General features: G+C 38.5%; 3 protein-coding genes across 3 annotated transcripts; all 3 read left to right on the top strand.

Moving 5' to 3' along the window:
- LOC136281548 (uncharacterized skeletal organic matrix protein 5-like) lies at nucleotides 1–1314 on the top strand. Its single transcript, XM_066168119.1, has 2 exons — nucleotides 1–81; nucleotides 416–1314. The coding sequence occupies exons 1-2, from the start codon at nucleotides 19–21 to the stop codon at nucleotides 932–934; spliced, it is 582 nt and encodes a 193-aa protein (XP_066024216.1). The 5' UTR covers nucleotides 1–18; the 3' UTR covers nucleotides 935–1314.
- A 4088-nt stretch (nucleotides 1315–5402) lies between these two features.
- Nucleotides 5403–12871, top strand: LOC136281734 (uncharacterized). The gene is made up of 6 exons (XM_066168599.1): nucleotides 5403–5512; nucleotides 7128–7432; nucleotides 8161–8275; nucleotides 8882–8918; nucleotides 9306–9432; nucleotides 11066–12871. Exons 1-6 carry the CDS (start codon nucleotides 5440–5442, stop codon nucleotides 11576–11578), a joined length of 1170 nt encoding a protein of 389 aa, XP_066024696.1. The 5' UTR covers nucleotides 5403–5439; the 3' UTR covers nucleotides 11579–12871.
- Nucleotides 12872–17466: 4595 nt separating this feature from the next.
- On the top strand, nucleotides 17467–23920 carry LOC131798081 (uncharacterized). The gene is made up of 6 exons (XM_066168987.1): nucleotides 17467–17539; nucleotides 19739–20037; nucleotides 20616–20730; nucleotides 21329–21365; nucleotides 21753–21879; nucleotides 22195–23920. Exons 1-6 carry the CDS (start codon nucleotides 17467–17469, stop codon nucleotides 22684–22686), a joined length of 1143 nt encoding a protein of 380 aa, XP_066025084.1. The 3' UTR covers nucleotides 22687–23920.
- Nucleotides 23921–24760: the final 840 nt, after the last annotated feature.

Raw genomic sequence — 24760 nt, 5'->3', positions numbered from 1 at the left:
ATCATAGTTCTCTGTCAGATGGGGGATTTTGGATGCGGAGATGGAAGATGGACGCCTGTAATGAAGATTAACGGCAGCCAGGTAAGCATTATAAGGTGGAATATTCTTAGAGGTTTTCTTACGGATGATGAAGTGCGAGCAAGACATTTTTAGAAGCGTCGAAACTACCATAGAATCTCTTAGCAACTCGCCCATATTCTTCTCGCGGCCCCTACTTGCGAAAATTCCTCTGGCATAAGTGCTACAATACCCTATTACCTCAAAACGCAACGAATTGCTAATTAACCCGCATGCAAGTAGGGTGTTGATTGATGGCTTACACGCTAACTGTTTTACTGATTTCACGAGGGTCCTGCCTTTGGTGATGCATCGTGTTATATATGTTTAAGGATTAAATCCTCTTAATTCTTTTTAGGCAACGTTTCGCTATGACTCTCACTACTGGAGTGATAAAAACCAATACAACATCCCCGGCGGGAGGACTGGGTTTGACTCACAAGAGACCAAGTTACCGACCTATTGGAACACACCTTTCTCCAAGATCTGTCTCGGTATGAAGATAAGTGGACAGCTCAGGTTTATTGTCATTGACAGGCAAGCCAACTCTCTGCACTCGCTGATCGCTGATGGGACATACCGCGCTACTTCACTGGGTCGTAACGAGTGGAAGAAGTTGATTGGTGCGCAGGGCTCATTGCAACAGCACTGTAACAGAGAGGGCTTCAATGCTGTAGGTACTAAAAGTCATCATTCTAAAGCAAGAATTGGTTATATAGCTAACGAGCAAAATAATTGCCACAGTTGTGACTCCAGAATTGGGTTTGGCACCGGAGGATATCCTGATAACTCCACTACGTGTGGAAACGTAGCAGCAGCTCGCCCAGGTAATGGTTACAGATACATCAAAGCTATGGGATACATTATGGTGCAGTAAACTCAATTTCAATCCATGTATGACCTGAGAAAACTCACTATAAAAGGAGGAGGGGAGGAGAGGTACTGAAAAAATATTCCTTCCATCTATCCATCCCCTCTCCCTTCTTTTCTCAGACGCCAGAGTGAGAACTTGCTAAGCAGACTGTAGATTGCTTGCGGTCTACGCAAATGACGTCAAAATGTTTGTATAAACAAAAAGGGGAAACAACAAGGCGCAGTCGAGTTTGTCACTGGTGTTCTTACCACATTTTGACGTCATCTTTAATTTACAACAGAACAAAGCCACGGCAATCTGACGTTGATGAGAACGTCACCCATGGCGTCAGTGTGCCAACTTCAGCTCCTACTTTCTGATGCTTTTTTTTTCTTTAATCTCAGAATTAGTTGTAGCTTTATGTATTCTTACTTATAAACACGGATATATACTCTCAATTGAAATGGTTTTGTCAAAAAAAAAAACCGAAAGGAATAAAGGAAAAAGCCAAAGAGGAACTGTTTGGAGAAATCTAAATTCTAAGTATTCATGTTGGATACTGCGCATGTGTGAAAAATAAGTCAAAAGATAGGAGAGAACAAGTACCCAAATCTAACTCATATTTCAAAACAAATTTTCCAAAACTGTTAAATTCCTAGGAGGCTTTTTCCGTTTTGCTTTCTGCGTATTTCTTTAACCACTTTTTTGCAATAATTTTTACATTATTTAAATTTCTTCAACTTTATGAGATAACCGAGATATAGTATTTAGTATTTAGCGGTCACCCTGTATTGTGCGGTCAGTTGTGAAAGTCCCGAATTTCTTTCCCCTTAAACACTGCAATTTTTACCTCTATTAAGCAGTCACCTCTGTGGAGTGGTCGCACTCAACTATACCTAGTCGCGATGACCCGTTTGCTTTTGTCCTTCACCTTGTAAGTCACTCTTCGGCTCGTGATTTACAAACTTCTCTTCCTCTCCCAACATCCCACGTGAGTTGTTAAACCAGTAGGCCGATAGAAAGTGTGGTCCATTGCTTAATTATTACAAATTATTATTAATACTAACAATAATTATTAATCATGACAAAATACCATTATCAATTACTATTAATTATTAAGATTTGCGAACCAGTCCCTTAATGCAAGAATACATTCAGTTGTAGACTTTTAGTATACCCAACACCAGGTCTGTACAAAAAAATACGTCCGACACGAGAGCCTCAATTTACTGCAATTTCTCCTCAACGGCTAAAAAATGTGCATGTGATAATAAGATAACAACAGGTAAAAAATAAATGAAAAACAAATAAGCAATAAGCAGAAGAATATTTGAATAAAAATTGATTAAAAAAAGGTTTTCATTTTTGTCTTTTCCGTTTTAGTTCAATTCTCTGCTCAGATGTCATGACATTGTTTTTCTAGAAAATTTTTGTTCTCACTTTTCTAGGTTACTAACATCAAAAGGGCGATAAGCAAGGTTCAGACTATCGTTTGCTGTAGTAAATATTATCAAAAGGATTTCCGTTATTAAGCTAAGGCTCCACGAAAGGAGGCGCTCGCCAGTGATAACAATCGTGCGATCCTATCGAGCCGCCATGTTTGTTTTGCATGTTGACATTTTAAAAGCTCGTGCTATGTTCGCACCCAGATCTCGCGTGGTCAAAAAACTCTACGAAGCCTCCTTAACATCTGAATATTGCTTTTCCCGTCATCATTCGTTTACACGTAGGAAGAGAACCTTTTTTTTTTTCAATTATGTGGACACACGTCCAATGAACAATGCCATCAACGTTTACACATTTCCTCGCTACAAGGAAATTTGTGCTTTGAAATTTAGCTCAAAACCAAACTTTTTTGAAAATTTGGTATGTTTTTATACTCTAAAACAGTTACATGACGTCTCGAAGATGTCTATCTCCGGCTGAAAAAACATTGACCCCCTCTTAAATTTACTTGGAAAAATGAACCTACAATTCCTTGTTGATTGGAATTCATTTGACCGATACGCCGGTTGTTTCAATTTTGCTTTTTCCTCGGGCTGTTATAAAACAGTCCGTGAATTGGCCAATGAATAAACTATTTTGAAATACCGGAGTTGTTCTTTCTTTTCCGCGAGTTTTTTTTTCCTGATTTTGTAGTAACAAACTAATGAGCATCTCTGCACGAACTGAGAAAATAAAAACTTGTATTTGATAAGCTTACGTTAATGCAAATAGTAAATAAGTTGTCTTTTTTCGATTGAAGCAAGTAGAAAGAATTCGCCAGGTGCGCTTACGGTGTTTACGCGACATTTTTTGGACGTTTCATGTAAGAGTACATGATCTTTTTGAGGGTCACAGATTTCGTGTAAATATTTGACCCCTCAACACATTGCATACTCGTCCATTTAACGTCTCTAGTTTACAAAGGTCTTAAAACGCTTCACGTGCACGCAGAAAAGGCCATGAAATTCAGCGAAAATAATAGCAGATGCAGATGCCATTTGCAATTTAAAAAAACCGGCACATAAAATAACAGAAGGCTGAAGAACTTTCTAGAAGTGTTACCTTGAAAAAGAAAGGTAAACAGTATTTTTGTACTTCTCAAGAAAGGTCACGTAGTCACGCTAGAAAAATTATTTCTGCGTGAAATTTCTTGATGGTGGAAAGTGGGAACAACATTTTCCAGTCTTGTTTTCTGGAAACAACACTCTCGAAAGTTGTTCACATTTTTTTGGCTTCCTCGATCAATCATCTTGTATAAAGAGATATAGAATGCCGGTTTATTTGCTCAAGTGACCGCCTAGGGCCGGAATTGCGTGACAGGTGTAGTTGATAGAAACTTGTCACAGTCGCAGATTTTAAAAGGCATCCAAGACAAAAATACGGCAGTACCCAAATATTTTATTGACGGTTTTCAGAGATGAAATGATGGATTAAAAAGGGGAATTAAAATTAGTGTTGCAGCTGTCTGGTAAGGGGAGATAATTGACCTCAATATATATCAAATATTTGGATGAATCAAATAGTCTAAAAACACAGTAATTTATTTTCCTTTGTTGATTAACAAGCCGTCAACCAAACTGATTGATACTCAAGTCGTACTTTCATTAAGGATGTACAATATGTATGCAAAACTTCAGAGTAATCAGGCAAATATCATCGCATTGAGAGCTTCGTGCATTTCACCTATTTTGAGACAATTTCCATAGTGAAAACCAAGAAAAACCTGGGGGGGGGTCGGTCTATTTCGCCCCGGAGTTTTGGGGTAGACCCTTTAAATTCTGACAACTAAAAATAAGGGGACCTTTACATTGTCTTGATCTTGAGCCGAAAGAAATTTAACCCGTATGATGATAAACCAATAGACTGCTCTAGCAAGTCTTACAGAAACGCCACAAATAATTTTCTATGCAAATTCTAGTTGTCGATCTCTTTATTTACAAGCCACGAATGGATGTAAAACAGATTCTGTTGGTTTCTAAAGAAGCTTTCAAGGTAATTTTGGGACTATTTCAGGCTGGATGGCAAATGATAAGTAGTTTGTATGTCGAAAAGCTTGTATTAGGACCGAATTTGTTTATCATGGAAATTTTTTTGTGTCAACTCTACTCATCAAGTTCTTCAAGACATTTTAATTAAAAGACATCACTTGTGCTCATGAATCACAAACGCCCTCCGCGTTCATTAGATATCTGAATTTTTGGGTTGTGGAAATGCAACATATGGCGAAAAAGTTTATACTGTAAGATATAAAAAAATATTGTATGATCACTGACACGGTAAGTTTATTTCGAAGTTCTCTTAGTAAATTATTGAGTTAACACGTGAATAGGAACCCATTATCACAACCTATTAAAAATTTATACGAAAAGACTCATCAAGTTCTTCAAGACATTTTAATTAAAAGACATCACTTGTGCTCATGAATCACAAACGCCCTCCGCGTTCATTACATATATGAATTTTTGGGTTGTAGAAATGCAACATATGGCTAAAAAGTTTATATTGTAATATATAAAAAAATATTGTATGATCACTGACACGGTACGTTTATTTCGAAGTTCTCTTGGTAAATTATTGAGTTAACACGTGAATAGGAACCCATTATCACAACCTATTCAAAATAGGCGACTCAGGTTGCCCTTAGTAACAAACTCAAACCACTGGGTGTTACTGCAAGCTTATATAGATGTAAGTGAATGCCCATTGCGCAATCAGCTCATCAGAAACTATTTAGAAAATGATGCCTCTTTGGAGTTATGGGAAAGGTAAAGCGGAAATTGGGTCATAGGATTTTAAAACTAAAACAACTTAAAAACCTGATTTTCGACTCGTATTCCCATCCGCTCTCATAAAACTAATCATAGCACTGAGACATCCGTTGTCGCAAAAACAAAGGAATGTGCTGGTTTGTACGTCAACAACTTAGGAGCAGCTGGAATCGCTCAAAGTCTATTGGTTGTAGTCAACATCTCAGTCGCTTACAAGTCAGTTGCATCAGAGGCAAGGCTAAAGATCTCACATCAGCGACGAGATCTCCTCTCAACATGTTTTTTGGTCTTCTTCATCCCCTTCTATTTGAACTCACTGCTCTAATTCCAGATCCAGCCTTTTCACAAGGTTTGTTAGACGCGTTTGTTAATGCGTATCTCTTATTATTTTCAGTGTTAGAACATTGATGTTGGTAATATTCATTTTTTCATCGTAATTCAACTCAGAATCTGGATATAAGTCCGATGTTCCCTGAATTCTATCAGTCTTTGTTTTTTGTTATATTTTCACTAGGCTAGTGATGGGCGTTGAATGCTCTTAGGAAACTTGTTTCGACAATTTGCATTATAACTTATATAACATAGGACGCTGTTGAATGGCGCAAAGTTTAGTTAACGTCCTTTCATATATATCTGTTTTCATAAAGTTGCATAGTTCAAGTCAATCTGTTGCCCTTCAACATTCAGCACTTCAACTTGGTCAAATGCGACTAACACTCCATCGCTCTATATCGAAAAATGTTTTTCAAGACTAAGCTTAGTCATTGATTGACAAAGCCTTCATTCAGCTTCAATTTAAATTCTAAATGTAGCCAAAAAAACAGCTACACTCCTGGGCTGAGCACCAAACAGAGTTTGGCGACAACAGTGGGGGAAAATTGTAAGTCAAATTTGGCGGAAGTCAAGGGACCCAAGATGTTAAGACAGCTTCAAGCTGTTGACAAAATAATATCTGTTTTGCTTTCAGCTGGCAAAATTTATGAATTCAAAAATCAAGAAAGGTATCATAGTAAGAGTGTCGCAAGATTTCTTTAACCTTTCAGGTACTTGGAATGAATAGCTGCTAAATAAAAACGAGGGAGCTGACAAAATATACCTCTAATTAGAACAAAAAAATTCATGGGGAAGTTAAAATTATTTATTAAAGACTGTTTACCTTGGTCTCGTTTGATCTAAAAGCACGTTTCGGCCTCTAATCAAACGTCACATACCTTTCCGTAAATGCTCAGAATGTTTTTAAATATCTTAATGTTTTACTAGAGGGCTAAATATCGTGTAAAACACTTAAAATATCTCATAGGTTTAATCTGATAAGCTGATATACTGATAACCATGACAACAATTCTGGTATAAAACTGAGCACTGTTCCGAAAACAAAGCGAGAGAAAAGTGCACGGATCGGCTTAAAATTAGCTCTCGATACTTCAAAATATCACTCGATTTTATAAATATCTTATGGTTTCCACCATTCTCAGTTACCTCTTGGATGTACTCTACAACATCCTAAAAAGGCAAAATTACAGGTACAAATTTTGTTTTAGTCGTAGAGAGGCAGGGGTCACTCCGAAATTATTGAAAAGAGCTGCGAGGGAAGGGGAGGAGATGAATGAGAAGGAGGAAGGCTGATACTGATCGGCCTTGAAACCATTCTTGAAAAGGTTTTTTCTTTTTTTAGGGTATGTCTCAAACGTTGCAATTTAATGAAGCTGATTTACTACTGACAATAGCAAAACGGTTTTTTATCTCCTTACATAGCGGATTCTGCTAAATGAATGTTCATAATATCTATAGTCCCACAGTTATGATATACAGTAATTATTTTGAGTGATATGGGGGAGGGGGGGCGGGTAGTGTTCTATAGGCCACTTTATCCATTCTTGTAACCAGCAAGTCCCTTCCTCCCCACTCCCTCTTGTGAGTGGTGCCATCATGTCCTTTTATTACTGGACTGTTCTTCTTTCCAGTTACAGAATCAAACCCTGTGTATCGCGAGGGCAACCTCGCCTCCTCCACAAGAACCTTCCTGAAGCGAACATTCATTAAACACGAGTTTCATCACTTGAATGTGCCGCTTGTTGGAACAGCGGCAGTGTCTGATGTGTTTGACTGCACGTTAGAATGTCTCAGCAATCCGTTCTGTTTTTCTGTAAACCTGGCCGCCTTCAAAGGAGCCCATGGAAAACTTTGGTGCGAATTGCTGTCATCTGATAAGTTCAGAAACTCCACAGAGTATAAAGGGAATAAAAGTTCGCATCATTTTGCCATTGAGGTACGGAACACTCTTAATTTTGACAAGTAAACGTGTTAAAAGTTTGACAGCTTCGTCAAGATCGTAGAGACTCTCTTCTCTCTCTTCTCGGAGAAGGCAGTCAGGTTAAAGCCACTGCAAATGGTGTCGGTCTGTTGTCGTATTCATTGTGGTGACAACCGTATTTCTATGGCATGTTGTAAAGCATGCAAACACTTTCTCGTGCCGCGCACTATCTTACTTACTTACCAACTTTGTTTCCCAGGCACGTCGGCAGACTAAGAAAATACATGTGACTCGGTTGAAAATTTGAGTCAAGATACCAGATTCTGTTTATTTAAAGAATGGATTATTGTTTAAATCGTCAGTACTTGGTCAGCCTTTTAGTCAATTTTTGTTTTAAAATGTTTCATCGACAGACTTCTTCAGTTTCTGCGAACGTTCGAAACAGTTAGAAAACCTTTCTAGACTCATAGATCCCGACGGCTTCGTAATATATTTTTAATCTCATAAAGCCACTTTCTAAAATACCAGCAAAGGAAGTAAACTCAGCAAAAATCTTAATACTGTAAATGAAAATAAAAAATAAATAAATAAAAAAGCCTAGATGCTATCATATGAGGTTTATACCATGAAAAAATTTTACTAAAGCAAATCCGGACCGGATTGACGGAATAACGCGGATTGGCAGAGTCATGTACCTCCTATTCAAAGTACATGGAACATTTTCCTACTTTGTTTCTCTACAGTCACCTTGCTCTTCGTCACCTTGTCAACACGAGGCTACGTGTGTTACAAACTACAGAGATGGCTCGTTCGGATGCCGCTGTGCAAAAGGCTTCATAGGAGAATATTGTGAAAAAGGTGAAAAGTTTGGCATGGCGTTACATACTATAATTCATAAGTGACTGCTGTAAATTTTTTACTTAACTTTGCGGCTCGAAAATGTTCTAAAATAGCTAGCGAAAATATATAACAAAAAAATATTAAATGCAATGCATGAAGATGTTGAATCTGTCGATGTTCAAGTTAATTAAGCATCTGACGGAGAAATCGAAAGATCTGAGGCGGGGAACTGAATATTTATTTTTCATTTTACTAACCTCTCCTCAGGCACCAATTATTATTATTTTTTATCACGGGGGAGGGGGTGGAGGATTTGGAGGATCACACGATTTTCAGGGGGACTGAGGAGAGCGGATACATGAAAATATTGCAGAGCCTTGACTGAGGGGGGGGGGGGGGTACTTTCATCGTGCCACAACCAAAATCCTCCCCCCCCCCTCCCTCCATCGGCAGTAAATTATAACTGCTACCAAAGTAATATTTAAAATCTCTTATTGCTCAAAGATTTTGCTAAAAGCTTGATACAAAAATGTTCAACGACTCTACTTTTGTGTCCCCTACTGGACTGTGATGGAGCCTAAATATCTCAAACACCTGACTTTTATTTTTTTTCTTTACATTTAGTTATTGGGTCCTGCAAAGAAGCTTACAACCTTTTCAAGTAAGTGATACCAAATGATTATCTTTTCGAGCATAAAATAAAGACAAAATTATCGAATAGTTTCGACGTCAAGAGAAGATTGTTCGCCGGAAACCAATATGATCACGGGGTAATTTATTATTATCAACTGCGTTAATAACGTAAATTGGCTACCGTAAAGAGTTTCAAAGCTGACGTTTCGAGCAATTGACGAAGGGCTCTGACGAAGGACTAACGCTCGAAACGTCAGCTTTGAAACCCTTTACGGTGGCCTATTTACGTTATCAACTCAGTTGATAATACTAAATTACCCTGTTATACTCTCCCATCGACGCAGCACCACAGTTTCTTTAGAAACTTACCCCCTCCAATAATATGATCAAGAATGAATGTTTTCGTATCAAGCAGGTCAAACGCCAGTCAACTGGTTCCACTGGACCTTGACTCTAAACCAATCACAGTTCTCTGTCAGATGGGGGATTTTGGATGCGGAGATGGTGGATGGACGCCTCTAATGAAGATTGACGGCAGCAAGGTAAGCCCCATAAGGCGGAATATTCTTGGCGGGGTTTTCTTGCGGGTGATGAAGCGACGGCAAGAAATTTTCAGAAGCGTCGAAACTACGATAGAATCTCTTAGCAACTCGCCCATATTCTTATCGCGGTCCCTGCTTGCGGAAATTCCTCTGGCATGAGTGCTACAATACCCTAATATCTAAAACGCCTGCAAGGACCTGCAAGTAGGGTATAGATTGATGGCTTTTACGCGAACTGTATTACTGATTTCATGAGGGTTCTTCCTTTGGTGATGCATCGTGTTATTTATGTTTAAGGATAAATGATAAATGTCTGTACCAGCGCGCAACTTTCGATTGTGATAAAAATGAGTTTGAAAACTTCCACCGCCGACGGACTTCACCTTAAATTTCGACAACATTACTGAACGAGTATCAGTCCTCATTACACCCGGAGGTTTTTAGTTACCATCATTTTATGCCTTGTGTTCATTCATGGATAACTTAAACAAAGCGATTGCTTTTAATACAATGCAATTGAAGCAATTAGAGAGGCAAGTGCGAACTGAGATCGCTTGAAACTTGACAATGGATCATTTTTATCAAGGAGGTGAGAAAATAACCACCTATTGTTTTAATCGTTTCTCATGAAGCGGCCGCGTGTATCATGAGAATTGATCGATATCAAGGAATATTGCTGCTTTTTTGCGCTAAGAGCATATGCCATTAAATAACTAATTCGCCCGCGGTTTAAATACTTTGTAAGCATTTGCGTTGTCATTAGATGGTTTCTTTTTTGGTTTCCTTTCAAAATTCTTCATTGCTGAAACCAGTGTGTCGATATCGATGGGGATAAATGTGAGTAACGAGCATCCTTATGTTCCGAAATGTATTTGAGAATAAGCCGTAATGTAATAAAGATCGTCGGTGGAAAATGTCGTTTGAGATCAGGAGAGTGAAAAGACAATAGACTTCTTATCTTGTCTCACAAATCTTGCCGTCTGGAAAATCAGATGCCATCTTCACGGTACATAAAATCTTCAGCGGCGTTCAGTCACTCATCTCTCAAAGGATTCAAGTTCATCTCGGTTTTTGTTTTTTGTTTGTTCTTTTTTCCAGAGGATGAAAAACTTCGTCAATGTCAGTGCGCAACAAACGCAAACCAAGACCCTGTTCTAAAGCCGCGGTTACACGTGCGATTTTTTTGCTTGCGATGGTGATGCGATTTTTTCAGTTTCACGGAATGAGTTTAATTCAAACAAGTTTCATTCGTGACCATTCACACAAATTTCATTTGGTTTCATCACTCTTTGTCAGTCTCTCAGTTGCGACATGCTATGTCTTGACCAACCCTCCCTGAGTAGCAAGTGACCTTGAACAAAAAGTAACTCCCTACTCCTCCCCAGGGTAAGATTTGACATACACGCGCTTTCGCTAAATATTCAAATTTCGCGCTCGTACAGTAATCTGCTATGTTTGAATTTACCTCGTGAATTTCGCTATTGTAATGGCAGCGAGTTTGAATTTCCCTCGTGAATTAATAAGCCATTGTTTGGCTCTAAAGCTATTGTTTCAAGATATCCTTTTATGGATATTTGAGATACTAAACAAAGGGCATTGTCTTTGAATTTGACCAGCTTTTCTTGATACGCAGGCAACGTTTCACTATGACTCTCACTACTGGAGTGATAAAAACCAATACAACATCACCGGCGGAAGGACTGGGTTTGACACACAAGAGACCAAGTTACCGACCTATTGGAACACACCTTTCTCCAAGATCTGTCTCGGTATGAAGATAAGTGGACAGCTCAGGTTTATTGTCATTAACAGGCAGGCCAACTCTCTGTACTCTCTGATTGCTGATGGGACATACCGCGCTACTTCACTGGGTCGTGACGAGTGGAAGAAGTTAATTGGTAATGGCTCTTTGCAACTGGGCTGTAACAAGGAGGGCTTCAATGCTGTATGTACTCCAAGTTCTTTTTCTAAAGCAAGAATTGGTTATATAGCTAACGAGCAGCACTGTGACACTTGTGACTCCAGAATTGGTTTTGGTACCGGAGGAAATCCTAATAACTCCAGTACGTGTGGAAACGCAGCAGCTTATTCCCCAGATAACGGTAACAGAAATATCTCAGCTATGGGATATATTTTGGTGCAGTAAACTCTTTCAATCCATATATTACGTTAGAAAACTCACGAATACTGGGGGAGGGGAGGTGGGGTACTGAAAAGAGTCCTTTTCCATCTATCCATCCCTCTCCTTTCTCCCCTCAAACGCCAAAGTGAGAACTTGCTAAGGAGACGATAGATTGCTTGCTGTTTAGTTCGGCTTCTAAATTGCTTTTTTTCTTATATGCGGCGAGTGCAAAGACGGGAAGAGACTTGAATAAGAACTTTACCCGCATGGTTTCCATTTGTACAACTTTGTGAGCCCTCAGTTTTACGGAAATTCAGTCGACTGGTTACTAAAACTATTGTGATGTTTAAATCTTAAAAAGGAAGTAAAGCCAGGATAGCAACACGAGAACATTTTCAGGCACTCGTTAAACATTACCACTAATAGGCCTTTGCTGACCGAATCATATTGAGCTTTATCTGTTTTGCTTTCTCTATATTTCTTTGACAACCTTTGGCTCGTGATTTACAAACCTCTCTTCCTCCTCAAACATCCCACGTGAGTTATTAAGCTAGTAAACTGATAGAAAGTGTGGACTATTGTTTAATTATTGCTAATCATTATTACTAATAATAACTATTATTCATTATTATTAATCATTAAGATTTGTGAAGTAGCCCTTAATGCAAGTACGTAATCAGTTGTAAAGACGTTTTAGTATACCTAACACCAGGGCCCAGTTGTATAAAGGGGGGATAACGCTATCCAACAGATAAATCGCCATCCAGCGGATAAGTAATAGCAAACCGTATAGCGTTATCCACCAGATAGAGATTTATCCAGTGGATAGTGTTATCCTCTCTTCGAACAACCAGGGCCTGGACTGTACAAAGAAATACGTCCGACACAAGAACCTTATTATACTGCAATTTCTCCACAACCGCTAGAAAAAGTGCATATGATAATTTGATAACAATAGGTATAAAATGAATGAAAAACAAGTAAGTCATTATTCACCACTTGGATGGTTTATTTGGATCCAACATAATGACCAGCTCCCAGTTAGCTCATTAGCTTAGTTCGTAGAGCGCTGCACCGGTGTCGCAGAGGTCATGGGTTCAAATCCCGTATAGGCCTGAATTTTTTTCAGGTCTTATTTCAACTACTAGTGCAGTAGTGTTCATAGCTGCGAGGATCGTTTATATTCGTTTCTTCACCGCAGTGAACAAATATGATTTTTCATATATTTGCAGTTATTAGGCAAAAGAATATTTGAATAACAATAAATTGAAAAGAGGGGCGCCGAGACACCATCTTAGAAACGCTAAAGTAATAAAATAGAACTAGAATCAAGATTTCTAATTCAAATTCATAATAATGTAAACATTTTTGCAATTAGAAGAATTACAATATAGTGGAGTAATCTTAGAATTGAATTTTCATTGTGCCAAATACAAGAGTTCATCAAATACTTTAAATAAGATGATGTCTGCTCACAATAAAGGTTATAAATAATGAACACCGTATTTCCTCGACTAAGCGCCCACGCTCTTATAAGTGCCCTTCCCCTAATAAGTCCCTACTCCCTATTCATAATGTCAAAAAAGCGCCCCCCCCCCCAACCCCCCACCCTTTGAATAAGCGTCCACCTCTTCCCTCACTTTCTTAAGTGTTAGGAATACAAGGAAAAATTGTTTCTATTGACAAGTTTGAGTAAACAATGACCGCATTGATTTGCACGTCAGAAAGCTCGAAGCAGCTGCAAACATTTTTAAAATTATATTGGTTGAAATCAGCGCCTTGGAAATGTTCACAGGAAAATAAGATCTTGACTGCAGCTCGTCACTAATCGCATTTGAAACAAAGCTGGGATTCTTCCCTTGCTGACGAGAAGATTTGATTTCTATAAACATGTTTTTTGTTTTTTTCTATTCCGTTTTATTTCAATTCTCTGCTCTGATGTCAGATACAGCGGTTTCTCAAGGTTTGTTATTTGCATTTGCTACTTGTTTGATGTTAACATCGATCTGAATATTACTTTTCTCTGTTATCATTCGTTAACACTTGGGAAGTGTCATATTTTGGTACATGATTTCCGGGGTAAATTGACCCTCCCCCTCCCAAGGTTTCTCTTGGTTTTCACCAAAATAGGTATAATACATAAAATCTGTCAATGCGATGATTCTGAAGGTTTGCATGAATATTGCTAAATCCTTAATGACGGTCCGGATGAGGGGCGGGGGGGGGGGGGAGGGGTACACTTGTCAGTTAAAATTTCGGCCATTTATCAGTTCTCAGTTAGATTTTTGGGCCATTTGTCAGTTGTCAGTTAAACGACTGTTATTAATTGACTTAGCGACTTAGTTATTACTTCCGACCCTATTTTTGGCTAAAGACACATAGAGCGTAAATTCTAAAATCAAGTCGAATAATACAATAAGAACTCCTCTTTTCTTAATTCTAAAATGAAATAATTCTGAGAACTTCCAAATGACTTTCAGTCTGTGTTTGAAGGGTGTCTTTTCCAATTAGGTAATTAAAAATCCAAGCGAAAATGGGCACGAATTGGCCTCCCGGATCAGAAACCGTAGTTAGGGTAATATCTTCATCCTCTCGGTCAGAAAAGTCATTTTCTGAGTCCGTGTCATATTCGTTTGCATATGTTCGCACCTCAGCAACTGCCACTTCAACGACGTAGTCGTCAGCAATGTGACACATGTCACATTCCCAACTTCCGAAATAGCTTGAACGGCTCCTTTGGCGCTGCTGAGCCCTACTGGCTGATCTCCAGAGCTAAAATCGTTCCCTAGTCCCGTCAACAAGTCCACTTTGGTGGAATCTTGCTTCTTCGTGTAGACTGCCGGTGGTAAAGCCCCTGCCTTGTCTTTGGCAGTTTCCTCCCGAACTGTCCTTTGCCTCAACAGAAGATACCTCGCCGCAAATTCTTTCACAGCACTTTCAGTCTCGGGGTTGATCTTTTCTGAAGGTAGGGGTGGTACAAAGTTCACATTTGCAAACTCCGTGCTGGTGTAAGGGACAGAATAGTAGGATTTTTCATGAGTAAAATACCTGGCTGCCCATTTTCTTACTCTCTTCAACGACTCCTCGCTAATTATTCCAAAGTCTTGGAAATACTGCAATGCGGTAAAGGTCTCATGCTTGAAATGGGGAACTGCGTTTAGATTTTCTACAACTGTTGTGAGAAATGTGCAAATCAATGTCGTCGAGAAAACCGTTATCAATTGAAGCTATGCTGCGCAGGCGGCGCATTCTTCCTTCATGTAAGACTTGAGTTTTATTAGACACAGTTCCTTCAGGGCCGTTGATTGCTTTGGTTTCCCTTACACTGTACCGTTGTTTCACCTCAGAAACGGTCTTTGTGATGTTGTCGCATACGATACTTTGTCTACGGCATCTTGAAGAGACGTGTGTGCTTTTCCTATGCTTTGGGCTTTGATACCAAAACTGTTATAGATACTTCCAAGGACTTTTATGAACGACACAATACCACTGAGTCTCTATGCTAGTTTTATGCAACCTGTAGCAACGTCCGATACGAATAGAGTCTTCTCCATAGAACAGATGCCATGAACTAGCGTAAAAGAACATGTTTCATTTGTTCCATCACTTGCTCCTTCCTGACCAGAGCACATCAAGGTTTTAACGTTTTTCTCAGAAGGACGGAAGAACTTTACCTTTCGATCTCCTGAGTCAATGAACGTTATCCCGTCTTCAAATTCACAAAGTCTTCTGATCTTTACAAGACTCCGAGTTGCTCTGTAGAAGTAGGTCAACTTCTAAGCTTAAAGGGTTGTAAACGTAAAGGCCACCGTCTAGACCGACTGCATGCTGTAAAGAAAGCTCTTTGTGTGAGAACTTCCATAAATATGACATTCGAAATGCCAGTCGGGTAGGTAACGAGTTTGAACCGGCAAAGCCAACTCCGCTGTAATGTAACATTACTTGAATAATTCCTTTCTGAGGATCGTCTGCACACAACAGAATGTTTTCACTTGCAGCACAGATAGAAGTTGGCTTTTCTAGTGGAGAGCGAGCCTGGACAAGCTTCGATTTTCCGAATTCAGCGGCTAAAGGTTTGTTATGTGTTTATTGTAAAGGAGGCTCATAGGATTATTGCTCAAAGTTGGCGCGCGCTAGCGTATTTGTTTTTCTAGAAAATTTTTATGTTCTCGCTTTTCTAGGTTACTAACATCAAAAGGGCGATGAGCAAGGTTCACAGTCTGGAAAAGTCGAAGTTGTTACACACGGGAACTTAAAAGTCATAAAGCACGCGACAGGTCACTTTAAAATCTCCTTTCTTCTCACAGATTCCTTATTGTAAACTGTGCGATAATGCTAATAAATAATCAAATCATAGACTAATGAGTGTTTTGTTCCATACAAAAGCCATATTTGCTGATTTCAGCAACTCTCCAAAGTGATAAACGACAGAAGAAAGAAACGCTACGATTTTTCCATCAACATTTCGCCTACATACATCTCTCTAAATGTGAAATTTTCCATTCCTAACAAAACTCTCGAATGTCGTTTACATTTTCTTGGCTTCCTTGATCAATTATCTTGTATAAAGAGATATAGAATGTAGTTTTATTTGCTCACGTGACCGCCTAGCACCGGAATTGCGTGACAGGTGTAGCTAGGTGAAGCTTGTCAGAGTCGCAGATTTTAAAACGCATCCAAGACAAAAATACGACAGTACCCAAAAATCTTTTTGATGGTTTTCAGAGATGAAATGATGGATTATAAAGGGGAATTAAAGCTATTGTTGCAGCTGTCTGGCAAGGGGAGATAATTGACCTCAAAGTTATCAAATATTTGGATGAATCGAAAAGTCTAAAACACAGTCATTTATTTGCCTCTGTTGATTGACAAGCTGGCAACCAAATTGACTGATACTTCAGTCATACATGGAAATAACCAAGTTTGCCTGTTTGAAGTTTAGGGTAGATCCTTTAAATTTTGACAACTAAAAATAAGGAGACCTTTATATTCTCTTGATCTTGAGCTGAAGGAAATCCAACTCGCACGATAATAAGCTAATAGACTGCTCTCGCAAGTCTTACAGAAACGCCACGGATAATTTCAAATGCAAATGCTAGATGTCGATCTCCTTATTTACAAGCCACGAATGAATCTAAAACCGATTTTTTTTGTTTTCGAAGGAAGCGTTCTCGGTAAATTTGGGACTATTTCAGCTCGGATGGCAAATGATAAGTAGTTTGTAAGTCGAAAATTGTTTATCGTGAAAATTTTTTTGAGTCAACTCTGCACATTAAGTCCTTCGAGACATTTTAATTTAAAGACATCACTTGGGCTCATGAATCACGAAACACACTCGCGTTCATTAGATATCCTAATTTTTGGGTTGTGGAAATGCAACAGATGATTAAAAAGTTTAAAGTGGTAACCATATTGTGTGATTACGGACACGGTATGTTTATTTCAAAGTTCTCTTAGTAAATTATTGAGTTAACACGTAAATAGGAACCCATCATCACAACCTATTAAAAATTAAAAAAGGCGCAGAGATTCACGAAAACCTTCTGATTTTCCTTCTTGCCAAGTCATTTGCACTGTCAATTGATTTTTCCTTGGCAATTTTTCTTGAAATAGCAACTTCCCAAACAGCAAAACTGGCATTGATATACTCGAAATTTTTTTCCATTGACACTGCAGTCGCAAACTTGTCAACGGGAAAACTTATCAAGTTACACTTCCTTTTTATTAGTAACTCTTTTATCGCACACTAAGACATCCATTGTCGCAAAACCAAAGAAAGTGCGTAAGAAAATAGGGAGCAGCTGGATACGCTCAAATTCTATTGGTTGTAGTCAACATTTCAGTTTCTCAAAAGTCAGTTGCATCGAGGCAAGGCTAAATATCTCACATCAGCGACGAGATCTCCTCTCAACATGTTTTTTGGTCTTTTTTATCCCCTCCTATTTGAACTTTCTGCTCTAATTCCAGATCCAGCCTTTTCACAAGGTTTGTTAGACGCGTTCATTAACGCGTATCTCTTTTTGTTTTCAGTGTTAGAACATTGATGTTGGTAATACTCATTTATTCATAGTAATTGAACTTCGAATCTGGATAGAGGTCCGATGTTCCCTGAATTCTATCAGTCTTTGTTTTTTGTTATATTTTCACTTGGCTAGTGATGGGCGTTGAATGCTCTACAGAAACTTTTTTTGACAATTTACTTGATAACTTATAAGCTAGGACGCTATTGAATGGCACAATATCAACGTTTAGTTAACTTCCTTCATATACATCTTCTGATAGGAAGTTGCAAAGTTGAAGTCAATCTGTTGCCCTCTAACGTCCAGCACTTCAACTTGGTCAAATGCGACTAACGCTCCATCACTCCACATTGAAAAATGTTTTTCAGGACTAAGCTAAGTCATTGATTGAAAAAGCCTTTATTCGACTTCAGTTTAAATAAAGGCAAAAAAACAGCTACACTCCTGTAAACCTGGATAAAATTACGTAGGTCAACTACAGGCTTTCGACCTTGCCATGCTTTTGCTCAAAATAAGTTATAAAAGACTTCCAAAATTGGGTTCGCAGAAACTTTCGCTTCCATTGTCTATCAGATCATTGATTGATGTTCTTCTTTTTTCCGAAGAAAAATTTTGAAAGCAATATGTTATAGTTAGATAATTAATCGTGAGAAACAGAAACGAATGATAACATTACAGCACCGAGTAGATAGAAATGTTTAGAATTTAAAGGTTTGTGACTTTATATGCAAAATGTATTTTGAAATGTTACCTCAGTTAATAAATATATTTAAGTCACTCAAAATGCTCGTATATTTATGGAAAATGATATGGCAGATGTTGAAAACTGAGAAGGTAAGACAATTGAGAGGTTGAGAGGTTCCTGAACAAATGTTGAATAAATTAAAATCGAAATGGTTTGTTGAAATGGCTGCGAAAAATCTATCTGCGATATGATCGTTTAAGGTGTTCAACGAAGTGAATTTCTCTTTTTTATCAAAATAAATTTTTCATATGTTATCCTTCTTTATCTTGCAAAATATCGCCTGATTTTATCCAACTTGTTCGAGGGCCTCCCGGGCTGAGCACCAAACAAAGTTTGGCGACAACAGTGAAGGAAAATTGTTAATCAAATTTGGCGGAAGTCAAGTCACCCAAGATGTTAAGACAGCTACAAGCTATTGAAAATAATAACTGTTTTGCTTCCAATTGGCAAAATTTATGAATTCTAAAATCAAGAACGGTACCATAGTAAGTGTCGCAAGATTTCTCCAACCTTTCAGGTACTTGGAATGGATAGCTGCTAAATAAAAACGAGGGAGCTGACAAAATTCACCTCCAATTAGAACTAAAAATGCATGGGGAAGTTAAAATTATTTATTAAAGACTGTTTACTTTGGTCTCGTATGATCTAAAGGCACGTTTCGGCCTCCAATCAAACGTCACATACCTTTCGTTCCGTAAATACTCAGAATGTTTTTTAAATATCTTAATATTTTACTAGAGGGCTAAATATCGTGTAAAACACTTAAAATATCTTACAGGTTTAATCAGCTGATAACTCTGACAACAATTCTGGCATAGAACTGAGCACTGTCCCGAAAACAAAGCGAGAGAAAAACGCATGGATTAGCTTAAAATTAGCTCTCGATACTTCAAAACATCAATCGATTTTATAAATATCTTATGCTTTCCACCATTCTCAGTTACCTCTTCGATGTACTCTACAATGCAATTTCCTAATACGGAAAGAGTACAAATTTTGTTTTAGTCGTAGACAGGCAGGGATCACCCCGAAATTATTGAAAAGAGCTGTGAGGGAAGGGGAGGAGATGAATGAGAAGGAGGAAGGCTGATACTGATCGGCCTTGAAGCCATTCCTGAAAAGTTTTGTTTTTTATGGTATGCCTCAAACGTTGTAATTTAATGAAGCTGATTCACCACTGATCATAGGAAAATGGTCATTAGCGGATTTCGCTAAATGAATATTCATAAGATCTAGAGTCCCACAGTTATTATATACATTATACATTAATTATTTTGAGTGGTATGGGGGAGGGGGGTAGCGTTCTAGAGGCCACTTCATCCATTCTTGTAACCAGCAAGTCCCTTCCTCCCCACCCCCTCCTGTGAGTGGTGCCATCATGTCCTTTTATTACTGGACTGTTCCTCTTTCCTGTTACAGAATCAAACCCTGTGTTTCGCGAAGGCAACCTCGCCTCCTCCACAAGAACCTTCCTAAAGCGTACATTCATTAAACACGAGTTTCATCACTTGAATGTCCCACTTGTTGGAACAGTGGCAGTGTCTGATGTGTTTGACTGCACGTTAGAATGTCTCAGCAATCCTTTCTGTTTTTCTGTAAACCTGGCCGCCTTTAAAAGAGCCCATGGAATTCTTTGGTGTGAATTGTTGTCATCTGATAAGTTCAGAAACTCCACAGAGTATAAAGGGAATAAAAGTTCGCATCATTTTGCCATTGAGGTAGGGAACACTCTTAATTTTGACAATTAAACGTGTTAAAAGTTTGGAAGCTTTATCAAGATCGTAGAGAAAAGGCAGTCAGGTAAAAGTCACTGCGAATGGTGTCGGTCTGTTGCCGTATTCATCGTGGTGACAGCCGTATTTCCATGGCATGTTGTAAAGCTTGCAAACACTTTCTCGTGCTGCGCACTATCTTACTTACCACCTACGGTTTCCCAGGCACGTCGGCAGACTAAGAAAATACATGTGACTCGGTTGAAAATTTGAGTCAAGATACCAGATTCTGTTTATTTAAAGAATGGATCGTTGTTTAAATCATCAGTATTTGGTCAGCTTTAAGTCGATTTTGTTTTAAAATGTTTTATCGACAGACTGCTTCAGTTTCTGCGAACGTGCGAAACAGTTAGAAAACCTTTCCAGACTGATAGATCCCAACGGCTTAGCAATATATTTTTTTAATCTCACAAAGCCACTTTCTAAAATACCAGGACCGGATTGACGGAATAACGCGGATTGGCAGATTCATGTACCTCCTATTCAAAGTACATGGAACATTTTCCTACTTTGTTTCTCTACAGTCACCTTGCTCTTCGTCACCTTGTCAACACGAGGCTACGTGTGTCACAAACTATAGAGATGGCTCGTTCGGATGCCGCTGTGCAAAAGGCTTCAAAGGAGAATATTGTGAAAAAGGTGAAAAGTTTGGCATGGCATTAAATACTATAATTCACAAGTGACTGCTATAAATTTTTTACTTAACCTTGAGGCTCGAAAATGTTCTAAAATAGCTAGCGAAAATATGTAACAAAAAGAATATTAAATGCAATGCATGAAGATGTTGAATCTGTCGATGTTCAAGTTAATTAAGCATCTGACGGAGAAATAGAAAGGTCTGAGGTGGGGAACTGAATATTTATATTTCTTTTTACTAACTTCTCAGGCACCAATTATTATTTTTTATCACGGGGGAGGAGGGTGGAGGATTTGGAGGATCACATGATTTTCAGCGAGACTGAGGAGAGCGGATACATGAAAATATTGCAGAGCCTTGACTGAGGGGGGGAGGGTTACTTTCATCGTGCCACAACCAAAATCCTCCCCTCCCTCCCTCCATCGGCAGTAAATTATAACTGGTACCAAAGTAATATTTAAAATCTCTTATTGCTCAAAGATTTTGCTAATAGCTTGATACAAAAATGTTCAACTACTCTACTTTTGTGTCCCCTACTGGACTGTGATGGAGCCTAAATATCTCAAACACCTGACTTTTATTTTTTTTCTTTACTTTTAGTTAATGGGTCCTGCAAAGAAGCTTACAACCTTTTTAAGTAAGTGATACCAAATGATTATCTTTTCGAGCATAAAATAAAGACAAAATTATCGAATAGTTTCGACGTCAAGAGAAGATTGTTCGCCGGAAACTAATATGATCACGGGGTAATTTATTATTATCAACTGCGTTAATAACGTAAATTGGCTACCGTAAAGAGTTTCAAAGCTGACGTTTCGAGCAATTGACGAAGGGCTCTGACAAAGGACCAACGCTCCAAACGTCAGCTTTGAAACCCTTTACGGTGGCCTATTTACGTTATCAACTGAGTTGATAATACTAAATTACCCTGTTATACTCTCCCATCGACGCAGCACCACAGTTTCTTTAGAAACTTACCCCCTCTAATAATATGATCAAGAATGGATGTTTTCGTATCAAGCAGGTCAAACGCCAGTCAACTGGTTCTACTGGACCTTGACTCTAAACCAATCACAGTCCTCTGTCAGATGAGGGATTTTGGATGCGGAGATGGAGGATGGACGCCTCTAATGAAGATTGACGGCAGCAAGGTAAGCCTCATAAGGCGGAATATTCTTGGCGGGGTATTCTTGCGGGTGATGAAGCGCGAGCAAGAAAGTTTCAGAAGCGTCGAAACTACGATAGAATCTCTTAGCAACTCGCCCATATTCTTATCGCGGTCCCTGCTTGCGGAAATTCTTCTGGCATGAGTGCTACAATACCCTAATAACTAAAACGCCTGCAAGGACCTGCAAGTAGGGTAGAGTTTGATAGCTGTATTATTGATTTCATGATGGTCCTGCCCTTGGTTATGCATCGTGTTATTTATGTTTAAGGATAAATTAAATCCTCTTATTTCTTTTTAGGCAACGTTTGACTATGACTCTCACTACTGGAGTGATAAAAACCAATACAACATCCCCGGCGGGAGGACTGGGTTTGACTCACAAGAGACCAAGTTACCGACCTATTGGAACACACCTTTCTCCAAGATCTGTCTCGGTATGAAGATAAGTGGACAGCTCAGTTTTATTGTCTTTAACAAGCAAGCCAACTCTCTGCACTCACTGATTGCTGATGGGACATACCGCGCTACTTCACTGGGTCGTAACGAGTGGAAGAAGTTGATTGGTGCGCAGGGCTCTTTGCAACTAAACTGTAACAAGGAGGGCTTTAATGCTGTAGGTATTGCAAGAATTGGTTATGTAGCTAACCAGGAAAACGATTGTGGTACTTGTGACTCCAGAATTGGGTTTGGTACTAGAGGAGGTTCCAATGCGTGTGGAAACGTAGCATCTCATTCCCCAGATAATGGTGACAGAAACATCAAAGCTATGGGATATATTTTGGTGCAGTAAACTCTTTCAATCCATTTCTTTCGTTAGAAAGCTCACTTAGAATGGGAAAGGGGAGGTGGGGTACTGAAAAGAGCCCTTTGTCATCTATCCACCCCCTCCCCCTTCTCTCCTCAAACGCCAGAGTGAGAACTTGCTAAGCACACTATAGATTGCTACCTTCGGCTCGTGATTTACAAACTTCTCTTCCTCCTCCAGCATCCTACGTGAGTAATTTAGCCGGTGAACTGATAGAAAGTGTGTTCTATTGTTTAATTATTACTAATCGTTGTTACTACTAATAATTTTTATTAATCATTATTAGTTATCACGATTTGCGAACTAGCCCTCAATGCAAGTATAAAATCAGTTGTAAAGACTTTTAGTATACCAAACACCAGGTCTGCACAAAAAATAATTTCCGACACAAGAAACCTACAGTATACCGAAATTTCTCCACAACAGCTAGAAAAAGTGCATATGATAATTTGATAATAGCCATAAAATAAATGAGAAACAAGTAAATAATAGGCCAAATAATATTTGAATAGGAACTAATAAAAAAAGAGGGCGCCGAGGCACATATTAGAAACGCCACAATTAGACAATACCACTAGAATTAAGATTTCTAATTCAAATTATAACTAAGTAAAAATTTTTGCAATTGAAAGAGTTATCGTATAGTGAAGTAATCTGGGAATTGAATGTACACTGTAAGCAAGTGACTTAAGTAACTTAATTTCAACTCGGGTTAATGAGGCTGATTAGGCCCCTAGTAGTACATAGGTAGAAAAAGTGTATATGATAATTTGATAACAATAGGTATAAAATAAATGAAAAACAAATAAGTAACAGGCAAAATAATATTTGAATAAGAATTAGTAAAACAGAAGGGCGTCGAGACACCATATTAGAAACGCCACAGTAAGACGATACAACTAGAATTAAGATTTCGAATTCAAATTATAATTATGTAAAAATTTTGCAATTGAAAGAGTTACAGTAGGGTGGAGCAATCTTAGAATTGAATGTTCACTGTAAGTAAGTGACTTAAGTAACTTTAAATAATATGTCGTATGCATATGCCATATGCTAATATGCCGAAAAAGTAAAATATACTGACGAAACATTGAAAAATTACTAATGACTAACTTTCTAACTACTTTAAGTTAGTAAACAATCTTAACTCTTGAAAACTATAACAGTGAAAAGATCCTAATAGACCGTACATTGGAAATGTAGCTCTCTTAAAACATTCCTAAATTCCTTAAGAATTGTCGTTGAGCGTACTTCATTCGGTAAGGAATTCTAAACTTTGGCACAAATAAAAGATGTAGATTTTAAGCCAAGGGTTATAGTATTCTTACTTGCGACGACGAGCTTGTTGGTGCCTCTTTAGTTTTTCACATCATTTTGTACGACAAACAAGTCTGCCTATATATTCCGGTAACATGCCGTTTACAGCTAGCAATGTCCTGTAGTCGACGATTAGACAAAGTTAAACGGTAGTCATCATTACCATAATGGGGCACCCGTTTGTTGTAGACACAACTTAGAGCTCTCGCATTAAGCCTTTCCAGCTTCTGATTGTCAGACTCATTACAATTGAGCCAAATAGCAGAACAGTAAGTGAAGTAAGACATTACGTACGAGTTGTAGAGGCACATTTTCAAGGAAATTGATAGCATGCTCTTTAGCCCGCTCAAAACATCCAACTGCTTTCCAACTTTCTTAGTAATCTTGGCAATGTGTTTGCTAAAATTTAGCGAGTTATCGACAGTTGCACTTAAAAGATCTAAATGGTCTACGATTGGAACCTACACATCATAAATACTAAAGGAAAGATCACTAGGATAGCTTTTTGGAAGAATAATACACTTACTTTTCTCGGGATTGAGCACTAGCTTATTATCATCAAACCAACGACTCGCGATAGCGAGATCGCCATTGATTATCATCAGCATTGTTGGACAAAAGAGCGGGGCCCTAAAACCGATCCCTGAGGTACACCCTTGGAGATAACAATAACATCTGAAATAACATCTTCTATCTTCACGCCTGGGACCTGTCTCTAAGGTAACTGTGTAAGAGGGCCAGG

Source organism: Pocillopora verrucosa, chromosome 6, assembly GCF_036669915.1.
Source record: "Pocillopora verrucosa isolate sample1 chromosome 6, ASM3666991v2, whole genome shotgun sequence".
In the NCBI taxonomy this organism is placed as follows: domain Eukaryota; kingdom Metazoa; phylum Cnidaria; class Anthozoa; order Scleractinia; family Pocilloporidae; genus Pocillopora; species Pocillopora verrucosa.
The sequence above is the reverse complement of the archived record's forward strand: the minus strand, read 5'-3'. Positions and strand labels throughout refer to the sequence as shown.

Coding starts and splice junctions, on each gene's coding strand:
- LOC136281734 (XM_066168599.1), top strand. CDS start 5,440: ATGTTTTTTGGTCTTCTTCATCCCCTTCTATTTGAACTCACTGCTCTA. Junction 7,433..8,160: donor CGCATCATTTTGCCATTGAG/GTACGGAACACT, acceptor GTTTCTCTACAG/TCACCTTGCTCTTCGTCACC. Junction 8,276..8,881: donor AGGAGAATATTGTGAAAAAG/GTGAAAAGTTTG, acceptor CTTTACATTTAG/TTATTGGGTCCTGCAAAGAA.
- LOC131798081 (XM_066168987.1), top strand. CDS start 17,467: ATGTTTTTTGGTCTTTTTTATCCCCTCCTATTTGAACTTTCTGCTCTA. Junction 20,731..21,328: donor AGGAGAATATTGTGAAAAAG/GTGAAAAGTTTG, acceptor CTTTACTTTTAG/TTAATGGGTCCTGCAAAGAA. Junction 21,366..21,752: donor GAAGCTTACAACCTTTTTAA/GTAAGTGATACC, acceptor CGTATCAAGCAG/GTCAAACGCCAGTCAACTGG.
- LOC136281548 (XM_066168119.1), top strand. CDS start 19: ATGGGGGATTTTGGATGCGGAGATGGAAGATGGACGCCTGTAATGAAG. Junction 82..415: donor TGAAGATTAACGGCAGCCAG/GTAAGCATTATA, acceptor AATTCTTTTTAG/GCAACGTTTCGCTATGACTC.